The sequence below is a fragment of the Diplotaxodon limnothrissa genome, linkage group LG7 (assembly GCF_057381915.1).
Source record: "Diplotaxodon limnothrissa isolate DT_005_m linkage group LG7, D_limnothrissa_male_GT1.1, whole genome shotgun sequence".
Taxonomy (NCBI): Eukaryota; Metazoa; Chordata; class Actinopteri; order Cichliformes; family Cichlidae; genus Diplotaxodon; species Diplotaxodon limnothrissa.
This window is the reverse complement of record NC_140602.1, coordinates 31,538,374-31,557,308: the sequence shown is the minus strand read 5'-3', so window position 1 is coordinate 31,557,308 and position 18,935 is coordinate 31,538,374. Positions and strand designations below refer to the sequence as shown.

Genomic DNA, 18,935 nt, shown 5'->3' with positions numbered 1-18,935 from the left:
TAATATCAAAGCTGAATGTTTTTGGAAGCAGTTTTTAGTTTGTTTTTAGTTTTAGCTATTTTAGGGGGATATCTGTGTGTGCAGGTGACTATTACTGTGCAGAATTATTAGGCAACTTAACAAAAAACAAATATATACCCATTTCAATTATTTATTTTTACCAGTGACACCAATATAACATCTCCACATTCACAAATATACATTTCTGACATTCAAAAACAAATCAGCGACCAATATAGCCACCTTTCTTTGCAAGGACACTCAAAAGCCTGCCATCCATGGATTCTGTCAGTGTTTTCATCTGTCCACCATCAACATTGCGTGCAGCAGCAACCACAGCCTCCCAGACACTGTTCAGAGAGGTGTACTGTTTTCCCTCCTTGTAAATCTCACATTTGATGATGGACCACAGGTTCTCAATGGGGTTCAGATCAGGTGAACAAGGCGGCCATGTCATTAGTTTTTCTTCTTTTATACCCTTTCTTGCCAGCCACGCTGTGGAGTACTTGGACGCGTGTGATGGAGCATTGTCCTGCATGAAAATCATGTTTTTCTTGAAGGATGCAGACTTCTTCCAGCTCTGAAATATGGCCAAACTGGTGGCAAGTGGCATCTTGGTAGCTGCACGCTTGACTTTTCTCAGTTCATGGGCAGTTATTTTGCGCCTTGGTTTTTCCACACGCTTCTTGCGACCCTGTTGACTATTTTGAATGAAACGCTTGATTGTTCGATGATCACGCTTCAGAAGCTTTGCAATTTTGAGACTGCTGCATCCCTCTGCATCCCCTTCTCATTACAGAGATGCACATCACCTAATATGCTTAGTTGGTAGTAGGCTTTCGAGCCTATACAGCTTGGAGTAAGACAACATGCATGAAGAGGATGATGTGGACAAAATACTCATTTGCCTAATAATTCTGCACTCCCTGTATGGCACGAAACCGCTTCCAAGACATCATGCAACACCTACGCTTTGATGACAAGTCCACCCGCAGTGATCGAGCAAAGACTGATAAGTTCGCTGCAATTTCCAGTGTGTGGGGATCATTTGTCACCAACTGCATCACGTGCTACAACCCTGGTCTACATATCACCGTTGATGAACAGCTTTTCCCATCAAAGACTCGGTGCTGTTTCCTGCAGTATATTGCAAGTAAACCGGACAAGTTTGGGATCAAGTTTTGGGTGGCCTGCGACCTAAAATCCAAGTACATTTGCAATGTCTTCCCATATCTTGGCAAGGACCCCAATCGTCCCACTGGGGAGAGACTTTCTGAAAATGTAGTAATGAGGCTGATGGAACCATTCCTAGACAAGGGCAGAAATGTTACCACGGACAATTTCTTCACATCGCTTTCACTTGCGCAAAAACTTCTTGGACGGAAAACCACCATCCTCGGCACAGTCAACAAGATTCGCAGGGAAATTCCTCAATCCACTAGACAGACAGATCGCAATGAATTCACCACTCAGGTATGCCACTCCACACCGAGCCCTGGAAAAAGGGCCACGTGTCAGGTCAAACACAGATGCAAAAAAAATCAGGCCACTGTGCGATGTGTTCACTGCTACAGGTACACATGTGGTAAATGCAGACGACAGATACCGTGGCAGTGCCAGGATTGTGAGTGATTGCTGAAAATGTTGAAATGTACTCACTCACTTTTTATCATTATTTGTAAATATGTGTACAAATGGTTGGTTTTTTGTACTGTTTTCATCAATAAATGTCAGCAACAAAGGACATACAAAGGACATGTGTTGATTTCTCCCTAAGATGGCAAACTGAAACACTCCACTCCCCCACCCCCTCAATCACTCACCCCCACTCCCCTCCCTCCAGAATTCCTAGGTAACGACCTAATATACATATGAATGACTAGCCAATTTAGCTTCCACTTCCAGCATTTGACTGCTCTCCGGCTTTTAAAGGTAGAACGGTAGAAGCCTGGAAATCCCAGTGTTAACTGCATAATAATAAACAGGATTTTAGGTTCTCCCGACCCCACCCACCATCAACCAGCCTCTGCAGTATGTAAATAAGATTATTTTGTAATCCCATCACACCTCCCAAATAAGAAAGGGGGATCCTTAGGAGTGATGTAATGACTGGTACTAATTTTTAAAATGTTAACAATCTCAGCCACTGATGAGTTTAGTGCTGCCCAGCAAAAAGAAAATGTGTGTAGTAATGGATCAGTGTTTGTGCTTCTAACAAGATCTAAAACAAATGCTTTACCCCAAAATGATCTAAAGTTGTTGTTAAAGCTTTTATGACCTGAAAGTTACGTCTACCAGACACATTTTAACAGAGACAAATTATTCAAAGGATCCCCACTGAAAACGTGTTTTTGACCTTTCGATTCCTTTTTTAAAGAAAGGCGGTGAATAACTGTTCACCAGGGTTTAGCCCTAAATTTAAGGGTAAATTCTTAGAAAACCGACGTAAATAATAACAATAGAGACACTTTGGACACTCATTCCCCCACCTCTCCCCCCTCCATAGAGCCATCACCACCTTCAAACACTTCACCTACAACACCCCGCTCCTCACCCCACACAAAAGAGGATTTCACACCACCTCCTCCCACCACAACTCTTCATATTCATGAAGAAGGTGTGAGGAAGCAGTTTAAGAATCTGAATGCTCGAAAAGCTCCCGGCCCAGACGGTGTGTCTCTGCCACCCTCAGACACTGTGCAAACGAGCTGGCCCCAGTGTTTTCTGGCATTTTCAACTCCTCACTGCAGGCATGTCAAATCAAATCAAATCACTTTTATTGTCACATCACATGTGCAGGTACATTGGTACAGCACATGTGAGTGAAATTCTTGTGTGCGAGCTTCACAAGCAACAGAGTTGTGCAAAATACAATAATGTAAACAAGCAAAATACAAGAATGGCTACATCTGAAACTAATAAATATATGTACAATATATAATAGTATATGCATTTCTGGATGTGTATACTAAATATTTTTCTACGTGTGTGTGTGTGTGTGTGTGTGTGTGTGTGTGTGTGTGTGTGTGTGTGTGTGTGTGTGTATACACATATTTTACAAATTAAATAGAGTAAACAATAAATAAAATATATAAAATAAAATATACAGAGTGAGACATGTGCAAAACAGTGGCGTTACTGTACAGTATGGAGTGCATAATGTTAAAGTTCCAGTAGTGAAGCTGAGGTGTCATGTGCCTGCCTGCTTCAAGTCCTCTACCATAATCCCTGTCCCCAAGAAACCTAGGATCACTGGACTAAATGACTACAGACCCGTGGCTCTGACATCTGTGGTCATGAAGTCATTTGAGCGCGTGGTTCTCTCCCATCTCAAGACCCTCACGGCCCCCCTCCTGGACCCCCTGCAGTTTGCATTCAGAGCCAACAGGTCTGTAGATGACACCATCAACATGGCTCTACACTTCATCCTGCAGCATCTGGACTCCCCAGGAACCTACGCCAGGATCCTGTTTGTGGACTTCAGCTCTGCCTTCAACACCATCCTTCCAGACCATCTCCGAGGCAAGCTTTCCCAGATGAATGTGCCTGATCCCATCTGCCGGTGGATCACTGACTTCCTGACGGACAGGAAGCAGCATGTGAGGCTGGGAAAGAATGTCTCGGACTCCCGGACCATCAGCACCGGCTCCCCTCAGGGCTGTGTTCTTTCTCCTCTGCTCTTCTCCCTGTACACCAACTGCTGCACCTCCACCCACCAGTCTGTCAAGCTAATCAAGTTTGCAGATGACACCACCGTTATTGGACTCATCTCGGACGGGGATGAGTCTGCCTACAGGAGGGAGGTTGAACGTCTGGTGTCCTGGTGCAGCCACAACAACCTGGTGCTGAATGCCCAGAAGACAGTGGAGATTATTGTGGACTTCAGGAAGCACACAGCTCCACTCCCCCCCATCATCCTGACTGACACCCCCACCACCTCTGTGGACTCATTCCGCTTCCTGGGTACCACCATCACTCAGGACCTGAAGTGGGAGCCCACCATCACCTCCGTCATTAAGAAAGCCCAGCAGAGGATGTACTTCCTGAGGCAGCTGAAGAAATTCAACCTGCCAACACGGACGATGATGCAATTCTACACTGCAATCATCGAGTCCATCCTCACCTCCTCCATCACCGTGTGGTACGCTGGAGCCACTATCAGGGACAAACAGAGACTGCAGCGTGTTGTGCGCTCTGCTGAGAAGGTGATTGGCTGCAGACTCCCATCTCTGCAGGACCTGTACACCTCCAGGACACTGGGGCGTGCAGCTCGGATCTCAGCTGACCCTTCTCACCCTGGACACAGTCTGTTTGACCTGCTCCCCTCAGGCAGGAGGCTCCGGTCCATTCGCACCAGAACCTCTCGCCATAAGAACAGTTTCTTCCCCTCTGCTGTTGGACACATGAACAATAACCGTATGACTGTTCCCACCACTAACACATGACCCTACGCTGTGTTCACTGCATCATTCCATGTTTGGCACTGATCACCACCTGCACTCATGTATATATCATGTATATATCATGTATATATCTATCTACTTAGCACTTTTAATTTTTATTCTTACTTTTATTTTTTTCATGTCTATTTAAGCTTAATTTATAACAGTATGTTTGCACTGAAGCACCGCAGCAATTTCCTAATGTTGTAAACCCGCTCAACATTTGGCAATAAAACCCTTTCTGATTCTGATTCTAAACGTTTGATCAAAACTATGATACTAGTTTACTACCACATGGGGGCGCTCTCCGCACCAAACCGGACTGTTTGATAAATTAATAAACGTGAAAATACAAACCAAGACATTCTGACGACTGCAAAGCAGCAGAAATGCTCATGTAAATTAATAAATAATGATTATGTGTTATAATGTAAACATATCTCAAATTAATTTAACTTTTGTTTTCGTCTTCATTATTTACAGGAAAGTATTTGAAAGCCTCCGATTCTGATTCTGAACAAACCTTAGAGAAGTAATAAAAGGTAATAATTCTGCTTTCTTGGATTAAAGATGCACATATTATTCCAGAGATAAACAGTTTGCATTCAAATTAAAGCTCAGTCCTGAGAATTCATGGCGTCAAAGGTAAATCTCATTCAGGATTGTGAAGTTTTCCTCTTTCACTTTATAGGAGGGAAGGGAAGAAATGTGCTCTTACACCCCTAACCTTAATCTTCCACATAATGCTTTTCAGTTATAGGTTAGATTTCCCTGCAGGACATTTCTGTTTCTGGTAAAGGTCTGCTAAAGTCTGGACATTTAGTGGCACAAAAATCTGTTATTGCTGTTTTCAGTGAGTCGCGACAAATTATGGAGCTGGGATGGCTATTATTATTATTTTTTATATTGGAGACACTGAAAAACATCCACCAACTTTCACTGTTGCAGGATTGTTTTAGATACTGATCTAATCTCAGGTTCTGAAAATGTATTGTTTTTTTTATTGTTCGATCTTTGTCGGAGTATTTGTGTGTTTTATTTCTTTGCGTTTTCGTGTTTTTAAAAAAATAATAAATTAGTAAAAATGACGGGGCGTGTTCTGACGTCATTACGCTTGAAAAACGAGCCTTCCATATTTGGTGTCGCCTTCCTGGGACACCTCCACGCTTCATGATGCTGTGCATGTCGCGCATGCTACGGCGGGGCTCGGCCTTCGCCGCGCGGCTTGCACGGCGGGATCGGGCACTCAGTTTGGCGGGTCTTTCGTGCCGGCACTACAGCACCGAGACGGCTCCTCACATCCCGGGAATGGAGTACCAGGTATGCTGCTTGACCGCCGCCGTTCGTGCTCCAGCCGGCTAACGAGCTAGCTAACTGAGCAGCGAGACTGTTTCCGAAAGTTTGGAGGTAGTTTTCGGGCTGACAGGCTGCCCGGACTCGGCTGTTACACGCTAGCTTGGACAGCTATTAACAGCTCGCAGTAGTGTGTCAGTGGCTAAAAGTCTGCGCTGGCACGTGCTGTGGTATTTCTGTGTAGCCATGTTATTTCTGTTAGGTTGACTTGTGCCATGCTCACCTCACTTTTTTCCTGGATGAACTCAGGTGTTTTTGATGTTTCCTGTAATATTAATGGGAATTTTCCGCAGTTTCAGAACTGGGTCTGTCAGAGCCGTCCGCAGTCTACTTTATGCAAAATTGAGGAGACAAGACCCCTTTTATCTCCTCGTGCTGCTGCTTTCACGAGCATTTGGCACATACAATTTTACACATGGCGTCCATCATGGGTTTCCTGCGGCCAGATATTAAAGAGACTCAATGAATGAGTTCATTGTCACTGCAACAAAATCATCTTTAAGGATTTTCTGAGTCTGTTTCTACTGTAGACTGTATGTGAAAGATGGATGTAGTTGTCCATTGACCTCTTGGTGTTGTTATGAAACTCTGCAGGCTCAGGGTGGATCAGACTGCCTGCTCTTTGGTTTATGATCGACGAGGCGCATATCCTGTTTTAGGCTCCACTGTGACTGTAATAATGAGCATAATTCATAAAATAAACACGTTTTCTTCTGTAAGACTTTAAACTCCTGATTGGCCCAGTAAACTGATCAGGAGTGTGTTCACTGCCGTCACAAATCAATTAATGCTGGTTTATACACAACCAGAGGAGTCGGCACCTGGTGGTGATCAAACAAGGTTTAAGGCACTTCTGTATTGGTCTCACTTTCTAGATTGATTTTAGACATGATCTGTCATAATTCTACAGAAATAATTGCTTAAAAATCGATTTTTATTAAGCAAATAAACTTAAATATACTTTTTGTAGTTGCCCTCTGGAGGTTTAAATAATTTGGACAGTTTAGATGTTTCCAGATGTGTGCCGCTATAAATTAAAACCCTCTATAAAGTTTTTACAAAAGGAAGAAATGGCTGCTATGACTTCATCTTTTTTTTCTGCCTAAATGAGTGGACCAAACCACTCTGATTCATACAAGGGTGGAGTTCATTTTAAGTAATTAAAAGTGTTTTGTTTTCCATCTGTCACCTTTGACCCAGAAGCCTGTAACCACTGAGATTACACCCATGCCTGCAGCTAAACAAAAGATTTCTCTTTACATTTCTGATCCACTGCTGGGCTCGGCTCCCTGGGATTCACACCTATTTTTTTGTTTTGTTTTGTTTTTCCAGAAAACAACAACACACCTGAGTTATAGGAGACACCACCTGGTGGTGGTATGGAAGGGTGTCTGGTAGCTGTTTTTTTGAAAGGCTCGAATGCTGTTAACTGTCTCCTGTGGCAGTTTTGAAACATTCACACGTTCTTCTTCATCTGTCTTTACCTCTTGTTGCTTTAAGCTGTCAGAACTCCTCCACACCTACTTTTCACAACGCCTGTGCTTTGGACTCTGGCCAGGAGAACAGTTCATTTGCATGCAGAAGTGAAAAAGAAATGTGGCGTCTGTGAGACAGGGAAATGACACGGAGTGAAAGCTTTTCGAAGAAAGCAGTGGTTGGAGTTAAACGTGTTTGTGGTGGTTTGGAAAATACGGCACACTTAAAATCAATCCTTTGATTTTTCTCAAACTCAACAGGTCCCCTTATAATCCCGTGTGCCTTATGTATGAATTCTGGTTGTGTTTACTGACCTCGAAACGGTTTTATGTACACGGCGCTCGAAAATCTGTCAAATGTTTCAGTACGACTTTGCTAAGCTACAAAACCGCACCGCTTGATGGATTGTTGGAGCATTACGGCTATCGTAGGCAGGAGCCTCGCGGAGTGATACGTACTGTGCTTCAACATAATATTACAGTATTGTGTGTGTATAACCTCTTTTTAAGTTTTGTGGATATTATACATGGTTATGCTGAGGATATGTCGGCCGATTTCCACTGGAAATGTCTTTTGGTTAAACTGTCAGCAAGGAATTTGCATTTGCACTGTTAATTTTTTTTTTTTTTATATGACTTTAATGCACTTTTAAAAAAGCTGCTTGTGTAAGTGAAAATACATTGATGTTTTTTTTTTTTTTTTTTTTTCTTTTTGCACTAATAAAGTTGTGGAGTTGTAAAGTATTTTGTCTAGTGTCAATTATATCGTCAGTTATATCGTTATCGCAAATTTTCAAATGAATGTCGTGATAAATATTTTTGGTCATATCGCCCTGCTCTGAGCATACCTGCTACAACAGGTGATCAAACGTTATCAAACTGGAGCCAGTGATCTAACCATGGATGTAGACAGGACAGCATAAGAGCAATCGTGAGCTGTAAGACTTCATTCTGCTTAATTTCCAGCATTTCTGCTATTTCTGTGTCTGATTTATATTTATTGGTTTTAAAGTGGAAGGCGTGAGATGTCAGATGCTGTGAATCACTGTCTTTTAAAAGTACTGGCTTTTATCTTTTTTTTTTTTTTTTTTTTTTTTAATTGAGTGTTTGAACTCTCATACAGAGGAATTGGGTAAATGGGATTGCGGATACATGCTGAAGTTTCGCCGTGTTTATATGACGTCTCAGTTGTAAATTGAGAAATCTGTGGTTGTTTTTATTTGCATATCTCAATAACAGTTCATCCGATCTGCTTTAAACTTGGCTGTTTAGTTTTCAGGGTCTCGGCAAACTCGGCGCTGAGATTGAAGTCATTGAGCTCTCATAATCTAAGGAGCTTGGAAAGAAAGTTCTGATGGCTTTATTTTGCTCCACTCTGTGTGTAGGGGGAGGGACTCACCTGTGAGGACTCACGGATGATCTGATATCCTCGTGTTGGTGTTGTTCCCAGACCATCATGAAAATGTTGTTCCAGGTTCAACATTGCAAGTGACCAATCACATTGTTGTGACGTTATTCTTTTGCACGCCAAGCCATTCGTGCATTTATGAAATTCCAATGTTGCAAGGACAACATCAATTCTGCTTACTGTTTATTAAAGGGTTACGGTTAGGGTCAGGGTCCGTTGATCGGCGGACAGAGGCGGTTTCACGCAGCTTAGGTACAGTTTTTTGTTTTACGCCGGTTTTTCCCGAAGTCGCAAAAGTATGACGTCACAACATTCTGATTGGTCACTTGCAATGTTGATCCTGGAACAACATTTAGTATGATGATCTGGGAACAACACCAACACGAGGATATCAGATCAACCGAGGACTCACACTGACATTAATCCATTCCTGAAATTTTAACTCCCAAAGTTTAACTGATAAGATTTGTATACTGAAGCTGTCATTAATTCTGCTTACAGGTCTGACTATTTCATAGATTCCTGCATTGATTCCTGATCAAAGCAAACATTTATCTCTAACGGCAAAGCGATTTGAAATGTCAGAACACACTCCAGCTCTGATTAAAGGAATGAATGAGTTGTTAGACATGTGAATCTGATGGAGTGGACAGTTTGAAGCTGACTCTTCATTCCCATCTCATTTTCCAAATCCAGTCAGATCACAGCTCAGAAAATATCGTCACGTTGAATATTTGCTTTTGTAACAAATTATTTATGAACAGAATCCTTGTCATTGCTCCTGTGAGTCTCATGGGCTTTTTTTTTTTTTTTTTTTTTTTTTTTTTTTTTTTTTTTTAAAAACAAAAACTCAGTGAGTAATCAGACTGAGCTTTCCAGATTTTCATGAGCCTGCCAGTTGTTTAGCAAGATTAAATTGATTTCAAAGAACTTGAGAACCGGAATAACTGCTGGCTGCTTGAATAATCACTTATAAAAGAAATCTTATATTGACCTGCTGCAGCTTCTTCTGGTGCAAACAGTTGTTACATGAACGTACCTGAAAGTACAGCCGGACCCTGGTTCAACTTGAGTTGATATCACTTCAACACAAAACGTAAATACTTTGCACATAAACTGAATGAGAAGAAACAGCAGCTCTGACTTTAACTTCAGTTCATTTTGAATATATGACACTGAGACTGCTGAAACCTGTAAGATGGATCTGGCATGAGAAGAGGCTTAACATGTTGCCCAGATGAAGACGGGTGGCTGATGTAATATAGAATAAATAATACTGTGGCCATGTTTTGATTCTTCTAATTTCCATGTTCACGAGTCCACTTGGGCCAGAGTGATGCAAATTTCATCATCAGACATCAACCATGTGGACTTATTTGTGAAGAAGTCGCTTTACACTGCGCCAGCTACTGCCAGTGTCCACGGTGAAGCATGAGCTAAGCATTAGACCCCGCCCACACCCCCACATGCCGCAGGTATCTCTGTTACAGAGTGACAGAAGAGCTGCTGTTGTGCTGCTCATCAGTGGTTGGTTGGTCTCAGCCGGTTTGCCTCACAGGTGTTGTTGGGCTGGTGGTTACACCTCTGACTCTCACTGACCGTCTCGGCATGAAAGATTTCTTAGCTCTGCTCGTGTGAAAGTGTCATTTTTACCTTCTGACATGTGCAGAGGAAACAAAGCATCTGTCACTCTCTAAGTCAGACTGATCCTCATCCTTTCATTCAGAAATTCTTTCCTGCAGATTATTGATTCCATCCTCAAACATTTTTCTTTCACCTCAGGATGCCATTTGCACTCTGAACACGCTGCAGACAAATGCCAGCGCCTTGGAGCAGGTACGACGAGAGCGCAGCAACCCTCAGCTGCAGCTGAACGCCATGAGAGGCTTCCTGGAGCGAGCCGGCCTCACGGTGAGCCAATCAGGGCGGAGAAGATATTTAGAATTACAAACAGTGTCATAGTAGATATGGCCTTCAGTGTTATCTGACGTGTGTGTCTGTGTGTGTCAAAGGTGGACGAACTCGACCATCTCAATATCATTCACGTGACTGGAACAAAGGGCAAGGTGAGCTGATGTGTGTTACATAACTGTATCAAGATGAGTATTTCTTTAGCGCTGTTTTATTGTTCTTGTATATCAGTCTCACTCAATACTCAATCATATCTTGAAATTAGATTTAGGTCTGAGATAAAGAGGCAGCCTTGTACAAACACACCCTGTAATTGGACTTATCTTAAAAATAGCTCTATAAAATATGTATAACAGTGGGGGGGGAATAACCCTCAAGGGGGAAAAAAGACAAATTTAAATGGATGAAGTAAGATCCAGGAGCTCAATAATGTAAAATGCTGTGGGGAAAAAAAAAAATAGAATTTATGCAAAAAAATTATGTCGCTATTTATCAGTTATGGAAAAAATGGAACAACTTACAATGTTAAACATTAAAATAAATGCAATAAAATATATGTAAATACAATATAAAGTCATGTAAATGGGGGGGGAAAAAGAATGCAATAAAAAAATAATTTAATATGATTAAGTTGCAAAAATTATTTAAGAATTATTTTTCCCCTGTAAAACATAATGGGTTCAGTCAGACAAAAGGATGTAGCAAAAAGTATACAAGTTATAATTTATGTATGCAATTTTTATTTTTTTTAAATTTTGAATTTGTTCTTTTTTTTTTTTTTAATGGTTTAAACAGGTTTAATTTAATTAGTAAAAAACTGTAAGTAAAAAGTTTGATTTTTAGCAGGAAAACATAGTAAAAGTGATGAGTTTGTAACAGTTTAATATTTCCTGACTCAGAGAAGGTGAGGGACACAATTTCATACATTTCCTGGATTGCTTTCTCCGTTAAATTTGCTCAGTCATTCAGATGTTTCTGTTGTTTTTGGTACATTTCATGACTCTAAAACTCTGAATTCATGAGCATAAGCAGGCCTCATCTGTCTGCACACACCAACAGGATGTGATGCCAAAGGTTTACTGACAGTGCGAGTCCCATCCAGCCCTGCAGATCTTTGTCGGGCTTGTAGTGATGTGTGGGACTCTCTTTAACCTCGCTGTTGTCTGTCCCGTCAGCGCCGAGCTCTCGTTATGCAACTTGAGAGCAGAAGGTCAAACAAACATGTTGGCAAATGTGTATTCATTAACCAGCTCGGTCGAGGGTGCTTTCAGACTTCACTTTTTATTTATTTATTTATTTATTTATTTTTAGAGGAAATTTACAACAAAGTGCTGTTCTGTCCCGATGGAAAAACCCAGCGATGACTGTTTTGTCTTTCAGGGCTCAACATGCGCGTTCACTGAGCAGATTTTAAGAAATTATGGCTTCCGCACAGGATTTTACTGGTAAACTCAAATCTAACTTTTATTCTTATTTTTTGACTTAAAGCATCCACCATGTAAGATTAAAGATGTGTTGCAGCTTTTTGGGATGTACACACAAGATTTAATAAGAAATAAAATCCATAATTAGCCATGAAGGATCACTGCCCTTTGCCTCCCGAACTGCAGAGCTGGTCCAGATCGTAAAGTCTGAACAACATCCACATGTTGCGGGGTTTGTTTTTTTTTTGGTTTTTTTTTTTTTGGCGAGACATACACGCCTCTCCAAAAACAAAAAAAACAAAAAGAGAAAATGGAAAGGAAAATGAAGTTAGTGACCATTTGTGAGCTCTTCTGAAGGTCTTCAAAATGTGATCATATTGATGATGCGGGGGGGTGCAGGTGTGTAATGTTGGTTCGACTGGTTGTGTTGAAGTGTTTGTGTCTGAAGCTGCGCGTTTGTGTGCAGCTCTCCACATCTGGTGCAGGTCAGGGAGAGGATTCGGATCAACGGACAGCCAATCGGGAAAGACCTCTTCACTAAATATTTCTGGCAGGTTTACGGGCGACTCGATGAAACAAAGGTGGGTCTGAAAACGGGAGCGCAGACAGTCACTGACCATAGAGTGTGTGTGTGTGTGTGTGTGTGTGTGTGTGTAATCTGTGTCACAGGTTGTAATTGAGTTGGTTTTAAAATGAGGCTCCTCGCGTCAGGATGAGCGTGAGCCTCATGTGACGGGCAGCACGTGTTGGTCACGCAGCTGCAGGTTTCCCACAGAATCAGAAAAGCAGTTTTATTTATTTCATTTAATTTTGTCCTTTTAATTTTTGCTTTTTTAAAAACTCCTAGTTCTTATTTCAGATAAGTGTTTTTCTCCATCTGCTGGTCCCTGCCAAGGTTATTATAGATGATGATGATGATGATGATGATGATGATTATTCATTCTGATTATTATAGGTTGTGTTCTGTGCAATAACTGCATTAAATAGCCAAGATTTTCCATAATACGACCTGTGCCCCATGTGATGTCTGTGCTGTGTATATAAGGTCGGTCGAGGGGGGTCCCATTTCGCTGCAGGGCAACTTGCATGTGACAAAGGCTTTCTTGACTTGACTTGAAGATTAGAATTATGGATCAGAAAGTTCATTATTATCTTTTGGCTGTAATCAGGCAGTCTGTCTTTCTCTCTTCGATCCCCTCAGGATGCCCACAGAGGGACGATGCCGGCATATTTCCGCTTCCTCACCATCTTGGCCTTCCATGTCTTCCTCCAAGAGAAGGTAACTCCAGAGACAGCCAATAAACACACTTAAAAAAATTATTCCTCACTTAAGTGGTATTAATGTGCCTTAAATACAGACACCTGTGCAGTTTCCTTTGTCAGTGAAGTTTAAAGCTCAGATTTACTCCTGGTGTTTTCTTTGGATCTAAACAGCTCTTGTCTTTGCTCAGGTGGATTTAGCTGTGATTGAAGTTGGTATAGGCGGCGCGTACGACTGCACCAACATCATAAGGTGAGATTCTTCATTGAAACTTGAGTTTCAATGAAACTCATACAAGAGTATAATACAGGCCACAGGGAGTTTTTGTTTCTAGCACAAACTGAGCACTTGTAAAATGGGCCCACTGCCAGGCTCATGGTGAATAAACATTAGCATGTGGTGCTATGGCTCTGATTGTGCACACTGGTGTGTACCTTTGATAGAAAGGAATATGTGTGTGATACAGCGGTCCCTTGTTTATCGCAGGAGTTACGTTCTAAAAATAACCTGTGACAGGTAAAATCCAAGTAGTCAGCTTTATGTTTTACAATTATTATATATGTTTAAAGGCTGTAACACCCCTCACTACATACTTTATACACTGTTCTCAGACAGGCATCAACATTTTCACACGTTTCTTTTCTTTAAACTCAAAGTTCAAACCTTTGTAGAAAAATAAGGCCAGTATTATAAAACTAAAACGTTTCATCGACATTGTTGTGTTTGTTGGGGAGAAAACGTACAAACATACAGTGCAGCACTTTAGGGTCACACTGCTAGCGATCGAAGATTTATGTAAATTTGACAAGCTGAACACATTCTGTACTGTACAGGAGCCACGGCACGAGATTGACAATGGTCCACAAAATTACGCACAAAAAAAATCCTCAAAACAGCGAGGCTGCGAAAGGTGAACCGCGTTATAGCGAGGGACCACTGTATTTTGGATTTGTGAAAGGTGGACATGGCTGCATTATCATGGTCTCATCTCTGCTTTACAAAGTCCCATTTTGAGATCTGTGTGGCTCTAACCAGAATCCCTGAGCTGGAATCTATGTGCACCGTGGTTGTGCTGTTTATGCCTTTTGGATTTTAATGCAGTTATCTAACAAAGAACATGGCTACCATGGAGTTAATTATGTCATCAGAAAATGAATGCCAAAATATTCAACCATCAGGAAGCCTCTGCAGCACACACATCTCTTGGTTTAACTGGGCTCTGCTGACTATAGGAGTGTGTGCAGTCATGCAGGTAATATGCTTCTGACAAGAAATGCAAACGTGCAGCATTTTGTGCACTTGGTTTATTAGAACTGAACAACAGTGCAGTGAGCCTGAAGGTAAAATTAACACGTGATCGTGTGCGATTTGAGTCCTAATCTAAAGGCAGTGAGTGCCACAGACCTTAAAAAGACTTGGAGGGAAAATTGGGGGCAAAAAGTAGACTTGTCTTCATTTATATGGTTAGACTTCTTTTTCATGTGTTTATTATTAGCATTACTTTTACAATTCGTCTTTCATGAGGTAGAATAAAAAACACTTTATAGTCGCTTGAAAAACTTTGAGGCGCTTTTAACCAGCGTTTCTCGCCCTGTGCGGTTCCACAGGAGGCCGTGGGTGTGTGGCATCTCCTCTCTGGGCATAGATCACACTCAGATTCTCGGAGACACCGTCGAGAAGATCGCCTGGCAGAAAGGAGGCATCTTCAAGGTGTGTCTGTGGTTCAGCTTGAACCCGTTATTTCTTTTTAGTTCCTGTTTGTAACTCTGCATTATTGTGTTTGCAGCCTGGAGTCCCCGCCTTCACCGTCAGACAGCCAGGGGGCGCCATGCCCGTGCTCAAGGAGCGGGCCAAAGAGATCGGAGTAGGAGTCCACTTTCAGTCACATCACACAGGAAAGTGAAGCTTCAGTTTTATCTAACATGCTCTAACCTGTTGTCGCAGTGCCCACTGTGGGTGTGTCCACAGCTGGAGGACTACCAAGTGGACTGTGGACCTTTGCACCTGGGCCTTGCAGGGCAGCACCAGCGCTCCAACGCCTCCCTCGCCCTCCAGCTGAGTCACACCTGGCTTCAGAGGAGGTGCCTACCAGGTGTGATTAACGTTTATACATAAATCCTAAATATCCCAAATGTACATAAATTGAATACTGCCTGAGCCTCGAAACCACGTAGCTGAACCGTGATTTTCTTTTTCTTTTTTTAATTAATTCTTTTAAATGTAAAATCAGTGAGAGGAGTTGGTCTACATTGATGTCCGCTGCCTCACGGTAAACAGATCGTGCTGCTGTCACTCACTGAAGAGAGCACAAACAAAGAGCAGTGCTTCTGTGGCAGAAAGTGGCTGATGTCTGTTGTGCTTTCAAAAAGTTGCTAAAGAAGTCAGAAAAATCTAAATAAAACTGACCAAGGTGAAGGGGGAACTTGAGGTTCACAGGGTGAGGACAGGTTTGCATGATGAGATCCACAGTATATAACTTACAGGACTCGGATGTAAAGATCCTGCCTAAATCCCTGCCTGTATTTTAGCTCCATCTATCTATGACACTGCCTCCATCATGCTTCAGAGGAGATGGTGTGTTCAGGTTCACATGCAGTGTTATGTACCCACCACACACAGCGTTTGGAAGTAGGTCAAAAGATTCCTGCTTCCATGTGTTTGCTGGGCTCCCTTCATGGCTTGTTGCAAACGGGACTTTCTTTAGGGGTGTGAGTGAAGGGGTTAGGTGACGAGAGTGTTAATAGAAACCTGTCCTCTCTCAGATCACAGCTTTCCCGTCACCACTGTTGAAAACAACGGTACACTTCAGGCGCCTGCGTTCAGTCCCAGCCCCATCATAGTTAAAGGTGAGTCCTGCTGAGCCAGTCAGCTGCCATTACAACCAGATTGTCATTCAGTGAGGTAACTGTGTGTGTTTGCTCTCAGGGCTGGCAGATGCTAAGTGGCCCGGCAGGACCCAGACCCTGAAGCATGAAGAGGTGACTTACTTCCTGGATGGAGCTCACACCATGCGCAGCATGCAGGCCTGCGTTCAGTGGTTCCGAGAGACTGCAGCTGAGCACGAGAGGAGCGCCAGGTGAGCAAGACTTGTTAAACTGTGTGTCAAAGACCACCTCAGACAGCCACGCTCTCTTTAAATCCTAGAAGTGTTTCTGCAGGAAGGTTTGTACTTCACATGCTGATTTGATGCCTCAACATGTTTGTTTTAGTGGAGCTGTGGCCAGAGTGCTGCTGTTCAACGCGACAGGAGAGAGAGACTCTGCTGCCATGCTGAAACTGCTGGTGGTGAGTACAGCTACTTTAATACGCACACATTCATGTAGAGAGGAACCGACCGCTATAAATAATTCTTCTGCCCTTTTTTTTTTTTTCTCTCTCAGACGTGTCACTTTGACTTTGCTGTCTTTTGCCCAAACATCACTGAAGCCATTGCTTCCTGTAACGCAGGTGAGTACTCTGAATGGGATGCAGTTTCTGAAAGGAGAATAAAGAAACTTCTCTCTCTCGATAGAGATACGTTCAGTCATTTTGTTCATAAGCAGCTTGAAACCACTCTGTTCAGGAAAGGGCTTCAAGGTTACTCCCAGTTGGCTTTCAAGGGGGAAAGGGTTAATGTTCACCTGCACAGTGGGAGTGAAACCTAACATGGCGCGTTCAGGAGTGACAGCCTGTGCATGCGGTTTGTTAATGATAAACATAATGATCGAGCATCAAGGTGTCCAAAAGAACACCAGGACACACTCGTTCGACTCTCGATCAGACCTCACATGTCTAGAACAGTCGGGTGAAAATGGGAGCTGAGCTGGTGGTGCTGTTAGATCAGGTAGTGGGACATGATGCTGGACAGGCCTGGTGTAATCACATGGTATAGTGAGGATGCACTAGGAGTGTCTCAGTCCAGGAAACTGACTGGGACATAGGTGTGGAACATGGTCCACTCTACTGCCAGATGCCAGAGATAAAAGAAGCTGTTGAGGATAGTCTTAGTTGGCTTGTTGGACTCCGGAGGCTGCTGACAGCTAACGAGGGCCAAAAACAAAACTCGGGTGCAGGAAGAGTTCAGTAAGGGCATGGAGCAAGAATTTAGTCTTAACCTCTTCCTGCAGATTTCTATACACAGGATTTATTGGACTTGTTGTTTCCTTCTCAGACCAGCAGAACTTCAACGTGTCAGTGGAGAACATGCTGACTCGCTGCTTGGACAACGAGAGGAGCTGGCGCCTTCATAACCGGCTGGGTGATAACGAAGGCACCCAGCTGCTGATCCAGGACAGTCTTCCTCGTTTACCTGAGCACAGAGGGGACACCTTGGTGTTCCCGTGCATCCTCAGCGCCCTCCAGTGGATCACGCAAGGCAGGGACTCTGTGCTGGCCGACCCGGCCAAGTCGAGATTGCCGGTTAAACAGAGTGTCACGGCCAAAGCCGCTCCCCTCCGTGAGGCCGCGGAGATCCACGTCCTCATCACCGGAAGCCTCCACCTGGTGGGAGGAGCTCTCAAACACCTGGACCCAGCTTCCTCTAAGTGACCATTTGCACATGTTTACACTACTGTGGGAAACTTACCTGGACAGAAGAAGGTTTTTCATGCTTTTAACATTTCAGACTTGGGGATTTGTTTCTCTGAGAGCTAATTATGCGGACTGAGGCAGCTCCAGCTTCACCCTGAGCCTTACAGCGCAGACGCTCCAGAGTGTCTTCAGTCTTACGTACTTGAAGCCAGATGTGTTTACATGAGCTGTAGACGCTGAGCTGGTCAAACGGAATGATTTAAACTGCATTAATTGTTTCTGACCCTGTTGGGAACGTTTAATTATCACATTTCAGAGATCTTTAAAAATTGAGAAATATTTGCACATTTTCCTTTATTGTGTCACTTTGGTTGCACAGTGTGCTTCGTACATGTGGCCTCCTCTTTTTAAATGTATAAATCTGGTGGATTCACGAGTTTAAAATCAGTGTTGCGTTTCTACGTCTTATTTAAATGGGCCTTAATTTAACTTCATGGTCAGACTGTGATGCATGCAGTCGGTGTATTTAAAGCTAAAAGGTTAAGCCCTTCAGCCATATCCGTTCAGACTCTGACTTTTATGAGCACAAAATGAACATCACTGTTTTAAGTTTCACCTGAAATTCACTTCTGTGGAAGCTCTACGATGGAATCCGCTCACATCTTTAAAAACTGAGCCGGTTAGTTTATGCAGACGTTGTGCCAACCATGGTTTAAAACTTTGGTGTCCTTCTTGGTCCTGCTGATGGGAAATGTTTTACAGACACAGTCCACGTCTCCGCAGTGTGATCCACAATAAAAATGGTTACAAAACAACACCTGTGAGCTGTCTCCTATTATTAATACAGACACACTATTAACTGATCTGAAATCAGCAGGTAGCTCATTCCAAAGAACAGGACCACTTGATACCGTATGCAAGGTTTGTGAATATACAACCTGTACATCAGTGATGTGCAGTGAATTTAACAGAAAAGTTAAGAGAGTAAGCCCCCCCCCCCCCCCCCCCCCCCCCCCCCCACTACAGTTTAACAGGATGAACTAGACCATCTTGCTGCACTGAGCAGAAACATCTTTACCTTCACTGAAGAATTAGCGCAATTCTTAGAATTGGAGTACTAGAGGGTTTTGTTGTTTTTTTTCTTTTTTCAAA

General features: G+C 42.8%; 1 protein-coding gene across 2 annotated transcripts; it reads left to right on the top strand.

Moving 5' to 3' along the window:
- Positions 1-5,598: 5,598 nt before the first annotated feature.
- On the top strand, positions 5,599-18,590 carry LOC146628565 (folylpolyglutamate synthase, mitochondrial-like). 2 transcript variants are annotated; one of them, XM_085359604.1, is made up of 15 exons: positions 5,599-5,762; positions 10,461-10,589; positions 10,691-10,744; positions 11,970-12,034; positions 12,480-12,594; positions 13,215-13,292; positions 13,465-13,526; positions 14,882-14,984; positions 15,061-15,138; positions 15,219-15,366; positions 16,037-16,120; positions 16,200-16,350; positions 16,484-16,559; positions 16,655-16,721; positions 17,425-18,590. In XM_085359604.1, the coding sequence occupies exons 1-15, from the start codon at positions 5,613-5,615 to the stop codon at positions 17,799-17,801; spliced, it is 1,737 nt and encodes a 578-aa protein (XP_085215730.1). In that variant the 5' UTR covers positions 5,599-5,612; the 3' UTR covers positions 17,802-18,590. The 2 variants fall into 2 exon arrangements, with proteins under 2 accessions (XP_085215730.1, XP_085215729.1); XM_085359603.1 differs by having other exon boundaries at positions 16,034-16,120.
- The last annotated feature ends 345 nt before the right edge of the window (positions 18,591-18,935 follow it).